Source organism: Poecilia formosa, unplaced genomic scaffold (assembly GCF_000485575.1).
Source record: "Poecilia formosa unplaced genomic scaffold, Poecilia_formosa-5.1.2 Scaffold383, whole genome shotgun sequence".
Lineage (NCBI taxonomy): Eukaryota > Metazoa > Chordata > Actinopteri > Cyprinodontiformes > Poeciliidae > Poecilia > Poecilia formosa.
In genome coordinates, this window is record NW_006800322.1 from 174,259 (window position 1) to 199,259 (window position 25,001).

Here is a 25,001-nt window from a genome sequence, read left to right on the forward strand (position 1 = left end):
AACAAACAAACAAACAAACACACACACACACACACACACACACACGCACACCCCACCTCCTCCAGACAGCGGGCCTCTTCCTGAGCGTTCTCTCGACTGAACTCCTCCAGCGGATACTTGAGTCTGGGAAATGGAGCAACTGGCCAATCAAACGACGGAACATCCAACTTGTGAATCACTTTGGAGTGTGTTGTTGCCAAACAGCCTTGAAAAGGAGCAAAATATGAATACATACATGGATATTAGCCATGATTAACATTCACCGTCTCTATACAGAAAACAAATTTGGGACTGAATTAATAACATCTAAGAAATCTTCCTGCTGTGAATAAAAGCTTAGAAAATGCTGCTTCAGAAAACTCCTGTCAATATTATTTTCATATACAAATTGGAAGTGTTATAATTCCTTTGGATGCATTTAATCTTTTAGACATTGATATTTTGTTTAAAGAAAATCTGTTTTTGCTGGTAATCAGGTCCCTGAAACTCTGACATGCTCTGACCCAGAGGCAGCGACGCCACACACACCGACAGCACAAATACAGACACACAACATGGATCTATACACAGATCGTACTGTACTGTGTATGAATTCTAAAGTGTTATTGTTTAAATGCAATTTGTTTCTCTGTAACAAACAGAGGTGTGCAGTGAACCCAAAAAATTTACTCAAGTAAGAGTAGAACTACTTTAACATATTTTTACTCAAGTAAAAGAAAAAAGTATCCGTCCAGGAAATTACTCAAGAGTACAAGAGTATTTGGTAAAAAGTCTACTCAACTGATCAAATTATCAATCATTTAATATTTAAAAATTACATCATCAGACTGATCAAAATATAAAACTATATTTACCATATTTAACAAAACATATAAATATAATAAGATGTTGGTATCTGGAGGATAAAAATGACAATAATTTATATAAGTAATAAAAAATAAGACTATCAGGGAAAAAAAAACATTTTTCCAAATCAGTTTCTTTCAATAAAAAAAACTTATGAAACTTGAACATAAACTGCAGGGTGTTTATGTGTGTGTGTCTGGTGAATTTTGGTTAAAACATGTTTGTTCTTCATTCAGTGGGTAAAAAAAAAATCCAGAAATTTTACTCAAGAGTAGAGATACTTCATGATAAAATTACTCAAGTAAAAGCAAAAAGAACAACTTAGTAAAAATCATCCTAAAAAAAATCATCCTAAAAGTAAATTTTTTCAAGAAAGTTACTCAAGTAAATGTAATTGAGTAAATGTACTTAGTTACTTCCCAACTCTGGTAATAACACTAGACACAAACAGGAAGTGTGTAACATACCCAATGTTCTGCCATGAAAACCTCCCATAAAAGACAAAATGCTGAGGTCTGGACACCCTGGGGCCTGAGGGGAACAAACCAAAACGTGAAAGAAGAAAACGACGGGGGGTTGAGTTGTTTCTACACATTCAGCTCTCAGCTGGCAGGCAGGCCGACGGCGGTCAGCAGGCTGACCTGGTTTGTCATGCAGGTGGTCAGCTCCTCCTCAGACGGCGTGTTGTGGCCCCGCTCCTTGTTCTGAAGCGAAGCAAACAGACAATCAGGACTCCACAGGAAGACCATCATCACTAACTGTTATGCTTTGATGTGAACATGTTACTGATGAGGATCACAGAGAATCAATCAGCCTAAAAACACTCCAATTCAAAAAGAGTTTGGTTTTAACTTAAGTCATAAATGTGTCATTAAGAAAAATAAAAATAAATCTTAAGCATAAAGTATAAGTTAATAAAGAGGAGCTACTTAACATTCCACTGAAAATCTTTAAATAGAATTTTTTGTTTATTTTTTCAACTATCCTTTATTTTATCAGCATAAAATCTCATTGAGATTAAAAAATAAACAGTTAAAAGAAGATGTCAAGTATCCTCTATGAACTGTGACCAGGTCAGAACACAAATTATCATATTTAATACATTATGTCCTCTTCCTGAGATAAACTGTAACCCAAGCAACAGTTTGTTCTAAAGCCTGACTGGAAGGATGAGATGATAATATCGAGAGATAAAAATTTCTTAACTTGGTGACTCACAAGAGACTCAAAAACCTTTTAAAGAATAGATCACAACCATTTATTGAGGGAAAAACAGAGGCTCATTTCCAAATCGAAGGACTTTCTTGATTTTACACAGTAAGGTTACGAAGGACTGACAGAAGGTCTCTGAGATTATAGAGTTACAATTCCTTTATTGTCATGGAAACTTGGTTTTAGTTGCAGAGCCTGGTTCTGACGGTACCTGCCTGAAGGTTGATGCCTCCTTCCAGCTGCTTTTTATCTGTTTACCATGACAGTGTGGACGTTCTGCTGGCTAACACCACTCTGGGTGGACACACACACTTACCCTGTACCAGATGAATATGGACTTGAAGGCGTTCTCGTTGGCGCACGAGCCACAGGCCATGGTCTGAACACGAGTCATTCCACTGGGAGCGATCTGAGGGAGAGAGGAGCAGCCAGGTTCAGTGGGATCATCTTCTCTCCTGCTAACTAGAACACATGTACAACTGTTAAAGAGTGTGTGTGTCTGTGTGTGTTACTAACTGAGAGAAGACTTTCAGTGATTTTATCTGGAAAATTCTCAGGCGGCAGGATTCCCAGCGCAGGTCGATTCACGAATGTGCTCTGGGAAAAAAAAAAAAAGCAGAAACTAAGTCAGAGAAACACACAAAGTTTTAAATACAACAGTATTCCATCACTTCACTGAAACAGTATAGAACCAAATGTCTTTGTATCTGTATCATCATCTCCTGTTCTTATCCAGAAAAGTTAAAAACAGCTCTTCTGCAGAATCAGTCCTGACTCCTCCGCGAGTACCACAGAGGTTTCACATTTTACTGACCATCAAGCTGCATCTTGGGACATGGAGTGTTTCTAGTACAGTTCAGTCTGACTGTTAGTTTGGAACATCTTTTTAATTCATGAAGTTTACTGGATTTGATTAAGGATTATGCATCTAGGCTGTTTTTATAATTGTAATGCTAGTATTTATGAAGCACTTATACGGCTATTTATAAAACAGTTTTACGTTTCTGTTGCGTTCTCCTGGCTATGTGAAACACGCTGCCTCGTATATATTGTGAATAAAGTGCTACCGAGATCTATAAATTCACATCAACATGAAAATTCAACTTTCTAAAAAAAAAAAAAAAAAAAAAAAAAACTTTCTGTGAGTCAAAAGCAAAAGTGGAAAGTCTTGCCTTTTATCATTTTCCTTCCACTTCACAATAATTCCTTATACTGCTCAGTCACATGACTGCAGTTTGTTTGGGGAGTGAAAACAATCAGCGTCTGCAGTGCAGCATCTGGGATTGTTTTTACGAAGGCAATATATTCCTTTGGCTTTGTCAACTTTAGAATAACTTTGCTTGGCAAGTGTCTGTGTTTCCATAGTAACAGTATTAGGAAAAGATCAATTGTAATTTCTAAAAAAATTTTTTAATTTGATCTAAAATTTGCCCTAGTTTTTTGATAATTGTGAAGACTTTTTTGGTATCGGTATTCTTTCTTCATGTCAACATACCCAGAAGCTTCCTGCTGACTGGAGCAATATGTGTGTGCGTGTGTGGGTGTGTGTGTGTGTGTGTGTGTGTGTGTGTGCACATGCGTGTGTGCACATGCGTGTGTGCGTGCACCTACCAGATTGTTGGGATTGGTCATCAGCTTGAGCAGAGCAGGATGGTTGTAACCTGAAGACAGAACAAAATTGGACCGATTAAAAACAAAACACACACAAACTTAAGAATCATACAGTAAAATTTTGTATAATTATTTCTTACAGAAATGAAATAAAGAAAATGAGACGATTATTTTGTGTCGTGCTGTACAAGAGCACTTATGATAAAGCAATGTATATAATCAAATGGAAGACAAATCAATCCATCAGAGACAAGTGGAGCTTTGCAAAAAGTTGTTCTTGTAACATAACAGATTCTACACTGTCATTTGTTTAACAAAGATAAAAGTCAAAATGGAAACACAATAAGAAAAAAAATTAAGTACACCAGGGCTGCAACTAATGATTATTTTACTAATCGACAATTATATCAGTTATTCTGCCAATTAATCAGATACATTTTTTTTTTTACATTTTGCAGATTTTTCATGTAGCCACTTAAGCTTATTTTTTATAATACTGGAAATACAAAAAAGATGCAAATACACAAATAATTTCACTTGACAGACTGATGTAGTCACCTATTATATGCCACCCAATTTCATAAACTCCATATAATTTGATTATACGTTTTCTATAATGTCAATAACAATTCTTATTATAAATTCTCTAAGCAGGTCTTGTTTGAGGGTATATTTAGTTTTTCCATAGCATAACCTTTTCTATTCTGTTTTATTTCAGTAACAGTCATGTGGAATCTGTTGATCTTTCTACGGACTCGTGGTTAGATTATAGTTATGATGAACCTTGTAAACATTAGGACGTTTTTATTATGTGTAATCAGTAAAAGCCCTGATCTGGATAGAAACGATCTGTGAGGAAGATGTGCATGTGTGTGTATCTGCACCACAAACACTAGTGTGTTAGTGTAACAAAGCCGTGAGTCTGATCCTTACATAAACTGATGCAGCTCGCTTATATAAATGCCGGTGCTGTTCCAGCTGTGACCAGCAGGGAGCAGTCAGCTACCAACTCATTAGTTACAATAAAAAAATCTCTCTTATTGGGGAACTTCAGGTGCAGCAGCAAAGCAACAGGCTAACAGAACTATGCAGATACACCGAAGGTTAGAATATATAAAAGCAAATAATAATAAGAAGAATGAGAGACGTCCGGCATGAGAAAAATAATACAGTGCACGTATTAAAAGTTCCTCTCAGCGGGTGTGCTGTGGTGGCGCAGGGGTTAAGTACAGCCCATGTATGGAGGCCTTAGTCCTCAATGTGGCTGTTGCAAGTTCGATTCCCAGCCTAGTGACCTTTGCCGCATATCTTTCCCCTTCTCTCATTACCCACTTTCCTGTCAATTAACTATCAAATAAAGGCCACTAGAGCCAACAAAATCTTAAAAAAAAAAAAAAAATTCCTCTCAGCTGTAGAGAAAACAAGCTGCTGCTAAGACAAAGAGATGACAGTGGCATCACTTGTTGGTATTTTTCCTTTCTAAAAACTTTTTTTTGGAAAAACTGAAAAGAAGCAATTCTTAAGAGAATCAGAATGACACAATTAGGACTACAACTAACAATTTTTTTGTTATCAGTTATTTTATTGACTATTTTGACAATATGATAAAATAATTGGTATCAATTTTTATTTTTACTACTTTCGGGATAATCGGATTAACTGTTTCAGCCCTAGACTCAATGTCTGAGATAAGTCTAATGCTTGGTTGGGATTGGACATGTGTAGTAGCAGTGATGTTTGACTGCTTGATGTGAAAATGCACATTAGTGCTGAACATTTTAACAGAAGGCTTAGGTGGATAAATCCTCTAATCTGCATCGACCCAGGTTTTTAGAAATAGAGGAATCTTAATCACGCCAGTAAGTTCAGTAAAAACAGTAGCCAGCTCAAACTGTCAGGCCTGTTGAAATCCTGCATTAGTTAGGAAGGAGCTGCAGGGAACAACAAATGCCTTCTGTCTCAGAAACCCTTAGGCCCCGACTTTGAGAAACGATTTCAGAAATACTGCAGATCAGGCATGACAGTCAGAGCAGCGGAGCAGCGTTTTTACAGGTTTTACAGAGGCAGCCATCTGGATTTGTGCTTTAGAACCAAACTTTTTTCAAACGTGGATGAATGTGGTGACATTTACAGGACATTTCAAAGTAAAAGGAAAAAAATATACATTTTTTGGTGGGAATAAAAATACAACTTGTGTAAGTTTAGTACATAAATGTACTAAATAAAGAGATGGACATGTAAGTCAAGGGGTCCAGTTGTCTGACCTAAATAAAAATCAAGCATTGCTGAGTTTATTTTATTTTATTTGTATTTTTTTGGATCTGATGATTGAACTGGATCTTGTGTTACTAACCAATCGGAATGGAGGAGATCTGAGTGTAAATGTCCAGCATGCGGTTGCCGTCTACGTCCACCAGGTAGTTTCCTCTGCTGTCTTCATAGTTACAAAAGAAGTTGACTGCACCAACATTCTGCAAACATACGTTTGGTTTTACTATAGCCCAATCAACAACATGACACAATTAATACTTAAAAATAACAACTGACCAAAGAGTTTGATTTTATGTTGACACATTTAATCAAACACCACCAGTGCATCCCCCCCACCAAAGGTCAAAGTCTACCAGGGTGATGTTAAGAAAAAACTTGTAGATCCCAAAGTTTGTCACACTGGGCTGGGAAATATATCATTTAAAAAAAATACTGAAAATGAAGATTTCCAATATTTATATAAGTTTACAAAAAAGTCTTTATCTTCTACATATCTTTCTACATATAATATGCTTAAAACTTAGTTTTTCCTAATGCTCCTGAAGGCATCGCTCACTTTTCCCCACAACCACTTTAAAAACCTTCAGCACAGAGTGACAACACCATGGCAACAGCAGAACTCAGATGACCCGACAAGAACAGCAGAGATTGAGTCACCTGCAGGGTGAGCTCAGTGAAATGTACGCTCAGAGTCAATAAACATGAAAAACGTAACATCTGCATTTGCTCCATGTTTTTTCCACTCATGTATGCATGTGAAATCGGACGTTTTATCTGTGAGAACACAAATTTAGAAGTTATGAATACAAGTTGCAACATTCCAACAAAACAAGTAAAGATCAGAGATTTAGAAATACAACTCTTCAACCCTGAAGTTATGGAACACTGGAGAGATCAACCCAACGTCAGGATGTGCATGCATTAAAGGGCAGCATTATGTATGCTGCCATTTCATAGCACAATCAAACTCCTATGTTACCTTCAGCTTTTTATAGTATTTTTTTTTAATGAATTCAGGAAGACAATAACACATTATATGTTTTATTATGTAATGTTTTATATAAAGTTAACAACATACTGTAGAGATTCACTACACACAGCGAATCTCTCTCTGTGTGTGTGTATACACTGCTCAAAAAAATAAAGGGAACACTCAAATAACACATCCTAGATCTGAATGAATGAAATATTCTCATTGAATACTTTGTTCTGTACAAAGTTGAATGTGCTGACAACAAAATCACACAAAAATCATCAATGGAAATCAAATTTATTAACCAATGGAGGCCTGGATTTGGAGCCACACACAAAATTAAAGTGAAATGTTCCCTTTATTTTTTTGAGCAGTATATAATACCTTATAATAATACAATTAATACCTTAAATTTGGATCTCTCAATTCTGATTTCACATGTATACGAGTTGAAAAACACAGAACAAATATTAAATTTAAGCATAGTCACTGACTTAAATTTACTAATTTTGACTCCTAGGCTTTTTACAGACAGTAACCTTACCCATATATCAATGCAGTTGAATAATTTCCCTTTGTTGACCAATAAAATGTTCTATTCTAATCTGTTCTGTGGTGATCATGTCTAGACGTGAAGCAACAGAACAAATAACAGATCAGTTATGAGTGTTATTTCACACACAGATCTCTGGCCCTCATTAAGCTGCAGACTGAATAACTTGTGTGAAGATAAAGTAATTAAGACAGAGGGGAGGCTCTGAGAGGCTCGCTCTGTACTTACACAATACAGCAGATCAGAGGTGGCCCTCACTTACAGCTCACTCTGTATGAAACTCCATCTTTTCATTAGCGCTGGCCTTAGTGATCATGTGTACACAGAGCAGACGATATTAGCAGTCTTATACTTCAAGTGGAGCATGAGAAGATATCCATGTTTTATGTTTTACAGCATGTTTCTATAGTTTTAGGTGCCAAAACTTGACTTTTTTCTACAACAATTTCTGCTTCTGTAAGAAAATGAAATCTTAAGTAAATGTACATGTGCTAAATCAGTGTTGTTTTCCCAATGTTTGCACGGTTAGTGTAAAGACGAGCCAGGACGGCTGCAGGCCTCTGCAGAGGCACCGTGTCTCCCGGAGAAGTGAAATGTGGAACAGCGGCTGAGCTGCAGGGGACATTTAACTGGTTCACTGACTTAATACAAGAGGAGATGAATCTGACCACACACACTGATGAGCTATATGTATGAAGAACCAGCCTTACACAAGTTCACATGGAAGGGAGAATAATAAAAAATTTACAACTAATCAGAGTATTTTAGAATAATTACAGTTTTATATCCACCCATATCCTCCATTTTAAAGGGCTACTATGTATTTTCCAGGCAGATAGTGCCATTTTACAGCACAATAAAGTAACTATGTTACCTGCAGTCGTCTTAAAAAAACAATAATAACTTTTAAGACAAATATAACTTAAAAGACATTTAAGAATTTAATGCCTTGAAATTGTACTTTCCAACACTCCACCTTCTGGGAGTCATCACAACAGTTTTTCTGCATTTTTTCGTTTTCTTTCTGACCCTAAGAAAAGGGCCCATCACACTAGGACCAGGCTTCGGCCCCCAAAAGGTCTGTCAGTCTGCAGGAGGTTAGTAAATATGTTACAGAAGGTCTTAAATAGAACAGTTAAACTATTCTATTTAAGACCTTAAATAGAATATTTAAGGTCTTCAGCATGTCTGAAGACAGCATATCTTCAGACATGCTGTCTGAAGATATTCATTTCTGTTGCCAAAACCTAAAGCTAACCTGAACTCAATCCACACTTTGATCCTGAACATAATCCAAAACAACATTTCTTCTTATGGGAAACTACCTTTGGGCCCCATAAGAAGCAGTGGTTTCCCCACAAAGTGAAAATGGGCCTTACAATATATCAAATAAAAGGCCTGACACACAGAAATATTCCCACTCACCTGAATGTCTCCCAGTTGTTTTGTCAGCTCCTAAGATAAAAGAAAACAAAGCAAGGTTTGAAACACTCCATATGACCTGAGGGAGATACTCTGTTTTTGAATGTTTGCATGTGATTTGCACATTGTAACATTGTGCAAGGTTGCATTACTTGTGATCGGGGCCCAGGAACTGTAGTTTTCATTAAGGGTCCATCATAGTCGTACTCCACCTGCGTCTTCGCTGCTGCCTTACTGACGTACCGGCACCCTGATGGAAACGCATTAAAGAGAATGAATGGAACAAATACAAGAACAGAGACACTATATGTTCATGTATCTACACTGAAGTTAAAGTAGAATAACTTCAAGGTTAATGTATATCGTTATGGCCCCAAATATTGGCATCAATCAGGTGTCTAGATGAACAGCCGGCTGCTCCTGTAATGTGACACTGCCAGGCCAACTTTACCAACTGCTTTACCTAACAAATGTCACTTTACTCTCTGAGCTTCAGCTAATGATGTGAAGGCAGGCAGCTCCGTCAGCTTTTCCTGGTAGAAAGGTTATGACTAGTTAAAGGGCTGAATTATGCAAATTCAAAAAATTTTTAACTTTATATCATGCAATAATGTTATTCCCTCTGAAGTGTTCCCTTGATTCTTTCAGGCATGTTTTGAGAAATATCTTAATCTCCATGGTAACCATTAGGCTATGCAAAACACCTGGGTGGACTTAGCTCCGCCTTTGAGAATGAAGCTCCTCCTCTGAGCTGCAGTTTTCAAGCCTCCACCTCACAGAGCAGCCCTGCCCCACTCAGCTCCTTCAAACTAGCCAGCAGCAATTAGCAAACACCTGGTGGAACTGTGCATCTGCAGTTCCACCGAGCAACTTCTCAGTGAACCGCTGGTAAAAATGTTCATCAGACTGTCTTGGGAAAACAGAGTATCTTCAGTCAGAGGCTTCTTCAGATTCGCTGTAAGACAGAGTGCTACAGGAGATCTTTCCTATCAACAGCCATCACTATCTACAACAACTCTTTGAAGACTTTGAATTAATGAGTTTCAAAACATGTCATTTCCCTTTAGGATCAATAAAGTATTTCTGAATTGAATTGAATAAGATAGAGGAGCCATGTTGTGATGACTTTGTTAAGGTGGAGTTTCAGAAAGAGCAGGAGTTTTTAAAGAGACAGAGGCCCAATTTAAAGTCAATTACACAGTAAAAATTTTTTAAAGTCATATTTGATTTATACAGCATTTTTATAACAACTGAAGGTAACATTGTTACATGACTGTGCTATAAAACAGCACTATGTGCCTGTAAAACACATACTACTTTCCGGTCAAAAAAATTTTAACAGGATTTTATGAAAACGGAGTACACAGGGAGGCGCTACAGAGATTTAAACCAACAGAGTTTGATGCAGCATGCACCAACATTATTCCATATAGTAATAATCAATTTTATTTATAAACCCATAAAATTTATGTCTCTAATTAAGATCTGCAGAAGTGAGGCTGCCATTTTGCACCACTGGCCACTGACAATCACCAGCAGGTGAGGTGGGTGAAGTGTCGTGGAGCGCAAACGACACAAACTGAATGAAGAAAAAACTCCCACCACCATCCTCTATATGATCTGGAGTCATGTAAAGACCATGTCTGACCTCTGATCTCATTTTTCTCATGTTTCTCTGAAACTTTAAAGAATCCCTCTGTGTTGTTCAATCCCCGTCTTCAGATTAACTTAAGGAGAACTAAATGGAAATTTGACCTTCTTCAAATGCAAAGCACACACCATGCACATCTGGAATCCAATATATCAGAACTTAAGACCACACTGTCACTGAAGTAGAAAACAACACCTCTTACTTTTCTGACATGCTTTAACTAGAATTTGATTGGAACAAATAGTTCTTTGAGGTTGATATCCGAGAAGGGTCAGAGTTCACCCTGTGATGGTGAATGAGTTAAAGGTGAGTCCATAAATGGAGTTTATATCCAGAGGTTGGCCGGATCTCAGAGAAGCAGGACAAACTTTGCTTCTCGTAATCTGTTAATTTGTCAGCTGAGTTGGCAGTTCCTCACTGGAACTAAAGGAAGCGGTTTAAACCAGCTTAGTCCTCTGGCACACATCGCTTTATTGTCACTGACTCTTATTCTAGTTCAGAGTGCTGGACTTCAGCACAGCTGGCCAATGACACATGGCTCTGTTACTGAGTTTTGATAAGCACATCCTGAGGTCAGTCAAACATTCACACAGATCATTCCATGAACTGTTGAACACGTCTAGGACTCCAAGGCTGAAGCTTACTGAAGATTCTACATTAATCCGACTCTTTCAGTGGATCATGGACTGAATTATATCGACCAATCAAAGCGTTTTACACTACAACCACATCCAACACATGCACCAATATGCAGATCAGTAGGTAAGTTGAAGCTAAGTGTCTTGCCCAGGTGCACATCAACATGTGACAGAAGGGTAGTGGGATTCAATCCCAGAAAGAGGACTACTGCACTCATCAAGGCCCAGTGGCACACAAACAAGGATGGAACACAACATAATGTAAAAGAGAGGCAGAAGAAGAGTTAGTAGAAAGTTATTATCTTACAGTAATCATCTTATTTTATTATGAAAACTGCTCTCCATCTTGTAAAAATGCCTAAATGACCCACATACTGCTTGACAGACCCACATTTCATCAGCTTTAATGAGCTTCAAAGCATGCCTTATCACTGGATAAGGCATGGATAATAATTAGTATTATTATTTTCTGTTCCTCAATAATTTAGTGGAATTGTTTTATTGTGCATATTAGAATACAACATTTATATATAAAAATCTAATATGCAGACATGCACGGAGAAATCTTTAGCTCAAATCTGAGATAATCTCTTCAGTAAATTAATAATATTGCATAACACCTTACAACTGTATTGCAACAATTCAAAATTACACATATATAAATGACTTGTTCAAAGACAGAAAACAGACATTAACAAATATATAAAACAAATCTATCTAGAAATGTGCACTTAAAATTTAAAGTGTAATAACTGACATGAACACAATGCATTTCTAGATTTTTGTTGTTTTTGCATATTATTTTGTAGATGTGTAGAGGTCTGTACATTTTGTTTTTAAAATCCAATTTTTACATAAAAAGTGGCATTTTTAGTCTTATGTATTTTGTCCTTGTTAAAAAACATAAACAAAACGTTGGAACCTAAGAGTGGGTGATGGGTTGTTGTTTTGGGTTTACCTGCAGAGTTCAGCCATAAGTTCTTCTGCACGCAGAGAGACAGCTGACGGCCGATCAAGCAGCTCGCCATGACCAGACAGCCACAGAGCGGAGAGCGACAGCGGCTGGCACGGCGCTCACTGACTGACTTCACTCAGGCACCTGCAGACCGGCACAGACAGAACGATGCTTCAAATCAAGTGATGAGGAGTTGAGTCAGAGCAAAGAGGGAGAAGGAAAAATGAGAAGTGACAGAGCTCTGCGATTGGCCGCCGGGCCGGCTGAGGGGAGCGACCAGCAGCCAGCCAGCTCCTCCGATCACAGCCAATCAGGGGGTCATGTGTCAAATCTTTACTACGTGAGTGATCCATCAACTGGCTGGCAAACTAATATCTACTTCCTGTTGCTCAAACAATGTCCAGGCAAACATTCATATGTTCACAGTCCATGATCTCAATCATGTTAAAATGAAAAGTAATGTTTCTGTAAAACCTGCTGACATTAAAGCTGCGAGGGGCACTGATGTTTAAGGGCAGAGATGTCGAGATGAGGGCAACTTGGAGCAGCACCCAGATCTCCACCAGAACAACAACAGAACCAAAACCTCCAACTTCTGATCTGCCTCCAGTAAACAGGAAGAATGCTACAGAGACATGGCTGTCTGCTCCTTCTCCTCACTCTTCAGCTCTTACGTAACGCAGGCTGCAGGAACAGGAACATTCCAGTTAACTGCCTTCACATACAACAGAAAACCCAGCCCTTCAGACACACACACACACACACACACACACACACACCAAAAAAGACAACAACAAAAACACCATAGACACACATGCATTCACACCCAGACGGTCTCTTGGCAACAACTCATGAACTGGATCAAACTGGTTTAGGTCGAGAGTTACACAAGACTGCATCTATGAGCCTGAGAGGGGGAGTAAGGGGGTGGGGGGCAGCAACAGAAGGGGGGTGCATAACAAAGTGATGAAGGGGGGGGCGAGGAGGGGCTTGGGGAGACTGGGAGTTTCAACTGTTAGGAGCTAAAATCAGAACACAAAGTTCTGATTTGAAACCCAGGAACCCTGCTCTGCATGCTGGGAGAGGCTGCGTCCTGATCGGTGCGTCTTCATGAAACGCATCAGGGCTTCTCCTCATGTAACCTGACAGAGACCTGATGGTCAGTTCCATCCTGTTTCTGCTGCACCCTGTCCACACTATGCTTCTCCCTCCAGTTCAGAGGCTTCACGGTCTCTGCCACCCGGATGTAGAACATACAGCTCACTGCATGCATGTGGTCTGAATGTTTAACTGTAGGAACCTCATTCAGGAACCAGGCTGGTACTCTGGAGACATGTTCACTACAGATACATTGGTCTGATAAATACAGTAAAAATGGGCCAAAATAAACAACCGATGTTTGTTTCCATCTTATTGCTGGACAGGGGGGCTAGCCGTGTCATATTTGTGACAGTGGCAGTAATGGAGTGAAGCATTATGGGGCATTTAACTGAAGCAGAGAAGCAACATAATATAAGTACCGGTAAGTAAAATGTTATTTGTATAGCACCTTTCACAGATAAAAATCACAAAGTGCTTCACAAAATATGTAGGAAAAACGCATCCAACATAATATTGAATAAATTAAAAGTCTGTCTGTACAAATGGGTTTATGGCTGCGTTTTAAAATAATCTACATGATGTAAACACAGCCGGGGGGAAACAGCTCGAAGCAACAGATCTCCATGGGTTTTATATGTTTCCAGGACATCTATCAGGTTAAGAACTGTTCACCAGTTTTTAACCTGATGGACTGAGCTCTCTGACTACAGTACTGATTCCTTCTTTGTCCAAGCAACAGTTTTGTATTTTACCTCGGCTAGTTTTACTCTGGTTACACAGAAGCAGCAGCAGAAGGAGGAGGAAGAGGGAGGAGGAGGAGCAGAAGGAGGTGGAGAGGCCCTCAGCTGATGGAGGGATGACAGATTAGTTTTTCATAAGGAAAAACTTTGAGTCTTACAAATTAAATAAGATAATGATACAGGAAGAAATGTGAATTTGGTTTGTTCGTCAGCCCAAAATAATTACTGAAGCAAATTTTAACAATGGTGAAGAAAATTATATTTAATGCTAAAAAGATCTGCAGGTCTCTTCCATGTCCTGAAATAAAGAAAATGGAGCCTCAAATCAACACCAGCATTAGACATTACAATATGATTTATTCTGATGCTCCACATTTGCTGCAGTGCCTGGATTTATAATCCAACTGTATGACCCAGTTTGGAGCGAGTTCCATCTGCTACACAGATGGCCTGGCCTGACCTGACACCAGAACAGCCTAGGGGAAGCAGAAACACTGGATGACCCCAGGTCTGCAAATGACCACAGGTCTGCAGCTTCCACATGATGAAGCTTCTCAGAGGCGTCCTCAGCAGCCTCCTCACCCTCAAAACGTCTCTCTGCTCGGATCAAATCTCTGCTTGCTAACCTCTCTGCTCGCTTGAAAATTCTTTTCTGCTGGCACTCGAATAAAAAAGTATTGTTGCCTGGCAACCTCTCAGCCAATAGAATGAAAGTGTTATACTGGGTGGGTTTGTTTTCTTCTCGTGGGAATGCCTGTGTGGCTACTAAATATCTGCTAGCAGTGTACTACTACTGGTGGATATTTAGGAGAGGTACGTTTTGGGCGCTGTTGAGAATAAATAATGGTGTTTTCCTTCCATCTCTGTTAGCTAGTTGCTAAGCTAAACCTAAAGGAAATTACAAGTTAGGAAATGCAAATGAGAGCTCGGGTTAGAGGAAATGACAACTAGGGAACACCCTTTTTGGGGCGTAGCTTAGCTAGAGGCTAACAAAGGAGATTACAACCCCTTCTGCGGTGCCATTTTGTCTTGCTAGATCCTCAAGGTAACATGTGAAATGGACCAGCTGTATTTTGGTATTAATAAATGGAATTCATGAATTCAACTCACTGACTCAACTTCAACCTCATACATCGAGAACTCAGCATGGAGAACGGATAACTCTCTACAAGGAGAAATGTTTGACAAAGCACAGTGTTGAGTACAAGCATTAGAAATTTCAAGAAGAAAGACATAAAGTCCTGCTTTCAAACAGAAAATGTGTGCTCCCACTTATGGCAGAATAATTCACCCATACCAAAGCACCTCAGCTAAGTTCAGGATCCAATGATAAAAAGAGACACTGGGAGAAAATGGCTTCCATTTCAGAGCCAAAACCACCATTGACCCAACAGAACACAGGAACAATTTTACAGTTACCAAAAAAAAAGAGAAAAAAAAAACATGGTTGGTTTCCAGCACTTCTGGGTAAATATTCTCCTGAGACAAAATGTGAACTTTCTTGTAGGTGTGCATCTCTGTACGTCTGGTGTAGAACAGGCACAGTGTTTCAGGAAAACTACACTGAGTCAGACATGGAAGTGACATTATAATGGTCTGGAGCTGGTGGCTGCTTCAACACCTGAACAACTTCACAGGGAGTCTGCTCTCAACCAGAAGAATCATGAAGGATCATGTCTGGCAGAGGGACAGTGAGTCAAAGCACACTCCCATCTGACTGGTTACGAGAAGAATGGCACAAACATCCTTCATAGTGATGTGAATGATTCACTGCTTGATGGTCGTTGCAGCACAAACATTTCTGGTGCAACTTGTTTTTCAAATTAAGTTTTCAAGGTTATTTCCCCCCCAAGTCTTTGTTCTTGAATAAATAAAATCCTAATTTCAGAGCTATTTACTCAGGTTATCTTTGTCTGGTTGATTAGCATTAGTTTGATGATCTGAAAACACAGCAGTCCATGCTAATACGGGTAGATTTTGACTTAGAATAACTTACCAGCTGATTTAAGAGTTCCTGGTTCCAACTGTCTTAAATGTCCCTGCACAAGGCCTGCTCCTGCAAAAACATATTAGGTAAATTAATATCAATAATTAGTCATTTAAGGAATAAGGAAAGAAAGGAAAAGCGATCTGGATAAGAAACTCAACCCCAGCCATTTAAAGCAACTTTAAATGGATGGACTTTATCCAGAATATGAAATTAAAGTGTTTGATTTGTTTAAACTCCAGGCACTGCTGGCTCTGTTTTCAGTACAAAAGGAAATGGTTTTATTTTCTGAATTCACAACTTTTTTTAAAAATTAGCAATGTGATAACAAAAAACATCAACAGAGCTTTTCAGTAGAGGAGATTATGCTGCTCCACATTTCCCTTTACAGTATATCGCTCTACTGCACAGACAGCTGACAGTCCTGGCTTCAGAACAATCAGAAGAATGACAGATGTACAGCTGGGCCCTCGCATGTTAAAACAACCACAGTTTGCTGATGGCTGCTGGTCAGGCGGCGTACTTGGCCTGGTCATCGTCTTCAAGAAGCACACTTTCAATGGTTGCCATGGCAGAATATTTATTTCTTGGTCAAATTTGTAAACAAGAATTTTGAAAATAATTTCATATCTATGTTAGGAATTCTGCCGTTTAGAGAGATAACCACACTAACCATGTAGTTTTTTTGTTGTTTTTTTATTATTATTAATATTAAACAAACAGTATACAATATTAAACAAAAAGAACATTGGAACATAGGTAGGAAAAAACCAAAACAAAACATTGGGCTAAGACTATAAAAGACAAGCATGTAACAGTAAGGCAAATGATAAAAATAGAGCAAGATTTAAAACAAAAGGAAAATGGAGATATTGGCAGTTACTGTTTTTGCATACACAGATTTCAAATGTTTCAGTGAGGTGTAATACAGTTTAAATTGGTCAAGGAAAAAAAAATCAAAACAAGCAGCAGAACCTCTCCATTTACAGCAGTGTATATGATATTTAACAAGCAAGAAGAAAATATTTACCACTTCAGATATTTGCCTATCAAGGTCAACACAGTATAATATATGGATAATGGTCATCTCTAGGATGTCCACAGTTTACAAGAAAAGAGACAAGGAAAAAAAAGATGATTAAGGGATTCTCCTGGACATTCACAAAAGCCACAACATGCTGGACCAAATTTAAATCTTTTGTGCAAAAAGTCAGTCACTGGGTAAATATTGTGAGAGATTTTGAAGTGAGTCTCTTTAACCTTTGGTGAAACTGGCCATTTGAGAATGCCTTCTCAATTATAGACAAATTTGTTGTTACCAAGATAACATTAGTGTAATCAATAAACAATTTAGATTTGAAGGTAGTCACTAGTACAACAATATTGCACTTCCTATCAGTCAGAGTACAGCCTCCAATTTTCAGTTTGGGTAAGGATGAAGAAACATTAGAATATCTTAAGATGTTTTGGATAAGATGAATAAGAGCTACAGGAATAGCTTTGCATATTTTTAGATATTCATAACAAGTACAGTTCAGATTACATTTGTTGGTAAATTCTCTACGATTTAACAAAACACCATTATTGTCCATTAAGTCAGTGACAAATACAATACCTTTTTCATACCAGACAGTTTTAAAAATGGATTTTCTATTTACCAACATCATTCCACAATACGGATCCATGTGGGGTAAAATTGTGGGCAAATATCATTTTCCAAAAATGCAAAACTTGTTTATGAAAGTTAAGGCAGTGAAATAGGAATCTTGGTTAATACAAAATCACATTAAAGCAAGAAATCCAAGTCACCAAACTTATTAAATATGACTTTAGGGACATGAAACCACACTGAGTTGGAAAGAGAGATCTTCAGCAAATTTATTTTAAATAAAATTCCTAATTCCACCCTTATCATAAACTTTAATAAGATGAGATCATCATAAATAGTGAGTTTTGTTCCTCCAGATAATTGAAAGATTATTGAATTGGCTTTCCTAATATTTTTGTCAGCGATAAAAGCAGAATGGCATGGAGAAATTTATTTGGACAATCCTTCAGCTTTGGATAGAAGAGTCCATCCAAAAACAGTCAGATCTCTAGTTAACCAACGGCTCAAGGACCTCTTCATCCATTCCAAGTATCTTCCAATGTTTTCCTACTCTCTTCTAGTAGTATTTTTTCAAATCAATATTCCCAGATATTTAAATTCGGACTTAACTGTAATGGAGACAATAGACGCATCAGAGCCTGAATGAACACATTTATCAATATTGAAAGACAGACCAGACGCTCTGGAAAACATTAAAAGCTAACCATTAAGTTACTGCAGTAACACAGTAATGAACCGCTGGGGTTCATTACTGTGAGCCGGTAACCAATAGCACCACCTATTGGTTACATGTCCTAACCAATAGGTGGTGCTATTATCAAGGATTGTAACTTTTAACTCATGACCTCAAAAGTGAATTAGAGCGCTAGAGCAGAGGCTACAGTTCTCTACCCAGTGGTCCCTGGTTCGATTCCCAGCCTGCGACGTCCACTGCACATCTCCTCCTTCTCTTTGCCCTTCTTCCTGTCTGGCTACTGTTGAAGAAAGGCCACGAGTGCCACAAAAAACATGTGTGTGTGTAAGAATTAAAACCTTAGTTTTTGCTGCGGTTAGCTAAAAGGTTAATTGGGCATGTCTAAATATAGCAACAGATAATTGGATGAAAGTTACTTTTGTTTTATTTTAAACAATTTTGGCAAATGTCCAACTCTACTGGGGACTTTAGTTAGGTGAGGCTTATTTCACTAAATGTCAAAGGATTCTGATGGAAGTTGTCACAGACTCAGGATAATGACATGAGGCTGCAGAGTCGATTCATGAATAAATCCTGAGTGTTATGGTGGTTTAACAGCAACAACAAATGCAATTTTTTATTCCTAAAAATATTTTGAGGATTTACATCAAGTTATCATCCCAATATTTAATGTTCTTTTTTGATTTATCTCAATTTTCTCATATGCAACTTTTTTTCAATAGATTTTTGGAATGTTGTTTTGATAATATTTAGGTTTTGAACTTTTCTTTTACCCCTGAGGTCACAGACAATGGATTGTTGGCTAACAGAAGCTAAAAACAGGTCATCCAGCATCTTGTAAATAGCTTTTAGAGAAAACTAGACTTGATGTTTTTGCCATTTGTAAACATCTGAGATCAGGAACAACTTTCTCATCTTAGTTTTTTCCTTGATTTCTTGCCAGCATATTAGCCTCAACATTTAATGTCCTTTATGTTTTCTGCCTAAGTTGCCTTCACACAAAGGACATAGACATATCTGTTGCATAAAGTTCCTCTGATGGTCAGAATAGTCTCTAAAGGATTTCCATTCATAACCTTTACACAACACATGTCAGTGTGTTGGAATGGAGCGACAGCTGCATCACCTCTAAATGTTCTTGCTCGAATCTTTTCCATCTAATATTATATTGAAAGACTCTGTAATGTACTGATAACACCAGAAGTGTTGTTCGGAGCCCGTATTTTCTGTTTGGGCTTCCTGAAGTATTCTTTTTAAATTGCACATAAATGATGATCACTGAGATGAGATCAGAGCTCAAACACTTTAACATTTCACTAATATTCTGGGGCAGAATTTAGGTGTCTTTTGTGTATCATGCAACTACCATTGACTACCCCTTATGCCCTCACTCATTGCTATTCCACAGTGAGAAGTAAGCCAGGAAGTGCCAACCTGTCACCATGGCAACACTCCAGGCAAAAAGGGGGGTCTGTATAAGCTTCCTTGTGTAAAAGGAAAAACTAACCAAGAATCAGCTGAGTTGGAGTGTTCTTAGAGCATGTTTTATATAATCTGTTCATTTTCCAGAGCAGCTCTCTCTGCTTTCAGGTAGTTCCGCATCAACAGAATTTCAGATAATAAAGTTATCATGCTGATAACTTTATTACATTAGACTCAACAGAGTGTGATCTGAGGTCATGATACATGGGTGGTCTGAGCTGGAGGAACGTGTCTAATAACGTCTACACACAGATCACACTACACTGGCAGATTTCTTTGACCTCCGACCTGTTGACGCCGACATCCTGCTTGATGTCTCTAAATGTTTACGATTAAATACAGCAAACAAGAAGCAAAGAAGAAGAATTTGAGGTTTCCAGGTTGTGTGTACTTAATAAACTCATATCTGTATCTGATTGTCTAATCAGTGTTCAGAGCTGTTTCTGTGATTATTTCAGACAGAGATATCCCAGTAACAAGATTAACTTCTGTCAGAAGTCATAATGTTCATGTTGATGAATAGTTGTACTTTCTCTAACCTCTCTGACAGGAGCTTATGATATGTTTGAAGGCCGTGTATCAACATGTTGATGATGAAGCTCAACTAAAACTGGTCTGCTCCAGTCTAAAGTGGCCTGCCCTTGATGAGCTGAAATTGCATCGACGAGAAAACTGTTGCATAATCCCAGCTGCAGCGCAGTGTTATTGAACACTACAGCTAGTAGACCACACAGCCTGAACTACTGGATTCATTTACATTGTAACTGAGACAGAAATGTCTCTGAAGGTTAAAAAAAGCAAGATATTAATAAAACTATAGATCTGAAACTAAAATCTTAGAACTCTACCGAGTACATATAACACTGCATATAGCTGAATACTAAAATCACTGTAATCTATTTATACAACATTTTTACAGCAAGTATCAATATAAAAGGTAAAGGTTCAAGTTAAAACCTAACAACACATTTATAAAATTTATGAAAGCTTAGATTAAAATAATTTCATTATTTTAATAATTTTTCCATTGACTATTGAGAAAGTTATCAATGATTTTTGGTGAGCAATTTTACTAAAACGTAATAAAGGTTTTCCTTTTAAGATTGATCTGGTTCTGGTCCAGTCCAGTCCGGGTCCTGGACAGCTGTGTGTCCACTCTTGGAGCTCTGACTCCAGCTACAGTCCATGTTTTCTCAAGGCTGCAGTGATCCCCGTTTCTTGTTCATCTTTTCCTGACAGACTTTTTCCTTCCACTCATTTTTCCATGAATATGACTGAGCACAGAACTGTGAACATCAAGCTTCTTTAGCGATGAGCTGCTGTCAAATACTACCAGTCCTCCCTTTGATCTTTAGACCACAGCTGAACATGTCAGAAAAAAAAAAAAAAACAAAGCAAAGAAATTATTTTTTTAATGAAATATTCTAATTTTTCAAAAATTAAATTTGGCTTTGATTATTTGGAAGCCATATTAATCTAAATTAACAGAAATAAACATGTAAAATATATGAAAGTTTAACTTTTTGAACTGAATTACTTAACTTTGAGATGATAATTCCGTTTCGCGAGGTGTATCTGTATATGGTCAGCATTAATGAATGAATGAATGATTGAATGAATGAGAAGGCCTGTAGTATGCGAGAAAGGTTTATGGCTGCAGAACAGACTCCAGTGTATTTGTGAGCAACAGATAAAATAACTCTGATTACAGAGTTCTTTTATCTGCATGTTTCCGTTCTTCAACATCAACCAGGTAACAGAAGTTGACTGGTAAAGGAGGTCAGTAAGAAGTGATTATGTAAGCTGTCGAAGTATCACAGGTGCATTGTTGTGAACCTACAGTGCCTCCTGTGTCCGTCCAAGCACCTGGAAATGAGCTGTGCGTTTGAATTTCTTACCAGATGCCCTGAAGGCGTCAGACAGTCAGAAGTCCTGGATGGAACAGCACAGGACCTGGAGCCACAAACACCTGATTAGCAAAGACATTAAGAAAGAAAGGGAAAAAAGCTAAATGTTGTTTAACACAACGTTACTAGCAGATTTGTGTTTGGATCAGAGCAGGCTGAATGTAGAGTTAAATCTGTTCATTTATCCCCACTATAGTCTCCCGCCCTCTACTTTCTCCCTCCAGGCTAAATCCACATCATTGCGACTCTGAAACTTGTTAAAGATGCTGTTGAGAAAACTCCTTCTAATGACTGAGCGCGTTCAAATCTGGTTCTGACTGGATCCTGCCGGTTCATCCGGAACACATTAATATTAATGCGGGCCAGCCGGCTGACAGGAATATGTACCGGCAGGATATGTCCCACTCACACAGATGCGGGGACGGGCAAAACCGCGCTAGCGCCGTGGACGCCCCAGCCCCGCTGACCAGATGCTAGGAGTGTTCCTGAGCGCGTGCACAAACATCAGCGCCACGCGGCAGAGACCTGGTCCATCCGAGCGTCTCGTGGGGCTGCCAGTGCAGAGCAGCCGAGTACTTACCGGTGATGAACTCCAGCAAGAGGACAGCGTGTACCGCTGCGGGACTGAGGCGTGTTGGTACTGAGTGTGAGTCCTTAACTGCCAGGGGAGCACCGGGGAGGGGAGGGGCTTGTTCTGCCGGCCCCCGACACCATCTGCCCTGCTCTATCTCTCCATCTAAAATAAAACACCTCTGCTGGGTTTAGTGCCACATCCTGAGACTATTCTTCCGGCCATACAACTATATTCTCCCACTTTCTGACTTAAAATCAGATTAGACCTTTCGTTTTATAAATTACAATCAATATTCTGATTGTGAAAGTCCCCTTTCAGATGTACTGTGTACATCTGAAGATATAAAGGGCTTTATAAATAAAATCTATTATATTTCTCCATTAGATTGCCATCTTATAGTACAATAAAATAAGTTATTTCAGTTATACAAATGCAGAATATATCAAAAATGACTTAAAAGAAATGTTTTCACAATTTGAAATTGACCTCTGCCTCTTAAGAAGCTCCTTCTCTTTCCAACACTCCCCTTCAGCATGTCACAGCAAAGCCATTTCATAATGCCATTTACAGCCATTTTTAGGAGAGTTGGACAGAGAAATGGTTCATATGAGGTCAGCAGACTCCAGTTACACCAGGTGTTCACTAATTACTGCTACCACTAGTCTGGAGGAGCTATGCTATATAAGGTGGAAGTCCAAGACTGCAGCATCAAGGAGGAGCTTTGGTTAAATAGGCGGTGCTGAGTGAGAGCAAGCATTTAGGCCCCCATGAATCATTGCCATGGGAGACTCAAGGATTTCTCAGACATGCATGAAACACTCTAGGAACATTTATGACGACAAATGTACCAGCATTCCGAAGGTGCTCGGTTGGATCAATGTGATGACAATGGAGGCCATCAGAGCAAAGTCACTGGCATGTTGACAAAACCAGTTAGATGATTGGAGCTCTGAGACACAGTGGATCATCCTGCTGGAAGCCGTTATCAGAGGAACAGCTCACCGACGGTGATAAACTTTAGTATCATTTATAAATGGCTGGGATTGTTTATAAAGGGATGCATTATGTAAAATTAAAATGTTGAACTTTATATCATGTTTATATCATATCATTTCATCAAAACATACCTGGATGTTGCTTTGATTCTTTTATGCATGTTTGAGAAATCCTTTAGTCTATTGCAGCCATGAGGGGGAGGGAACAGGGAGACAAACGTAGTTTCTCCAAAGATCCTCCTATGAGCTTCAGCCTCCAGCTGAGCTTCCGCCTCACAGAGAACCCTTCTCCCCTCACTCAGCTCCTCCAGACTAGCAGAGGCAATTAGCAATCACCTGGTGGAACTGCATACCTGTTGAGTTTATTATACTAGCTACTTCTCAGTCCAACATTCCCAAGAACAGTTGTAAACTGCATAATGGAGAATTTATGTGATGACTACATGAAATAACGACCATAGTTTGTGAGGCAGGAGTGTGTCTAACCATGTGAGCAGCAGCACAGGAGCAACACAGGGGACTGTTCTCTCACCATTTCTCTTCACTATGTACACTTCAGATGCCTAGCACAAGTCTGACTTATATCAACAAAAATTACATTGTTTTTCAACCCTCGGATACTTTACAATGAAATCAGTCATTCCTCTTCACACACACACATTTACACAATGATTATGGCAAGCTAGTGGATTGTTACTGCAGACTGACAGAAATACTCAACCTGCAGTTGTCAGGTGCATCAGAGATGGATAAGAATCTGAGTACAGAGATCTGGTGGAGCGCTTGGTGTGGAAACAATCATATCCTGAAAATAAAATAAAGAAGATAACTGTTGATTTCAGGAGAAACAGGATTAGATCAAATCCCATTTCCATCATGGGTGAAGACATGGAGGTGGTTGAGGAATATAAGTATCTCAATGTTCATCTGGACAACAGATTGGACCGGAGACGCAACAATGAAGCATCTCTAAGAAGGAACAGAGCAGACTGGACTTGAAGACAAGATCCTTCAAGGTTTGAAGCAAGATGCTGTAGATCTTCTATCAGTCTGTTGTTGAGATTGTCATCTATTTTGCCATCATCTGTTGGGGCAGCAGCATCAGAACCAGGGACCTAAAAAAGACTCAACAACCTGATAAAGGCTAGTTCTTGTTCTGTTCTGGGGACGACTGTGGAACCTTTGGAGATGATGATGCAAAGGATTTTACAGAAAATCAAGAAAATTATGGAAACCATTGAGCATCCTCTTCGTTGCTGCTAGAAAAACTGGCTTCAGTCGGAGGCTTCTTCAAATTTGCTGTGACACAGACCGCTACAGGAGATCCTTCCTGCCAAACGGCAGGATCTACAAAAACTCTTTGAGGAATTTGAATTAATGAATTTACCTGTGAGATCTACAGAGTATTTTTGAATTTGAAGGCAGTGTCAGAAAGACCAAGAACCTCTTATTAAAGAAGTTCTTGACTTCTTAAATAAAAAGTGACTTATTAAAGTCAAATTTCTTTTAAGTCATATTTGATATATGCAGCAGGTAAGTAGTTACTAGATTAGGTTATAAAATGACGCTCCCTCTTTGAATTATATTTACCTGGTACAAAGTGTGTGAATAACAAAACTCCACATCGTTATACCACCACCACCAGCCTAAGTCACATATACATGGTTAGACAGATCAGTTCTTTCATATCTACATCAAATTGTGACCTGGCCATCCAAGTATTTCAGACCCATCACACCAGGTGTTTTTTCTATAAAGCATCTGTTTATGAACTATTTTA

The 25,001-nt window shown here is 38.6% G+C and overlaps 1 protein-coding gene across 3 annotated transcripts in view; it reads right to left on the reverse strand.

Moving 5' to 3' along the window:
- Nucleotides 1-22,323, reverse strand: part of abat (4-aminobutyrate aminotransferase) — a 28,156-nt gene extending 5,833 nt beyond the window's left edge. The window contains exons 1-13 of one of the 3 annotated variants that reach the window (XM_007575610.2): nt 22,233-22,323; nt 21,644-21,698; nt 15,970-16,029; nt 12,136-12,276; nt 9,041-9,138; nt 8,892-8,921; nt 6,023-6,140; nt 3,670-3,719; nt 2,575-2,655; nt 2,375-2,467; nt 1,488-1,550; nt 1,314-1,377; nt 57-205 (exon numbers count right to left, since the gene is read on the reverse strand). In XM_007575610.2, coding sequence (XP_007575672.1) covers nt 57-205; nt 1,314-1,377; nt 1,488-1,550; nt 2,375-2,467; nt 2,575-2,655; nt 3,670-3,719; nt 6,023-6,140; nt 8,892-8,921; nt 9,041-9,138; nt 12,136-12,205 — 816 coding nt within the window. In that variant the 5' untranslated portion in view covers nt 12,206-12,276; nt 15,970-16,029; nt 21,644-21,698; nt 22,233-22,323. Of the gene's footprint in view, nt 1-56; nt 206-1,313; nt 1,378-1,487; nt 1,551-2,374; nt 2,468-2,574; nt 2,656-3,669; nt 3,720-6,022; nt 6,141-8,891; nt 8,922-9,040; nt 9,139-12,135; nt 12,277-15,969; nt 16,030-21,643; nt 21,715-22,061; nt 22,087-22,232 lie in introns of those variants that run through there. The other 2 variants (XM_016662658.1, XM_016662659.1) reach the window with 2 other exon arrangements.
- Nucleotides 22,324-25,001: the final 2,678 nt, after the last annotated feature.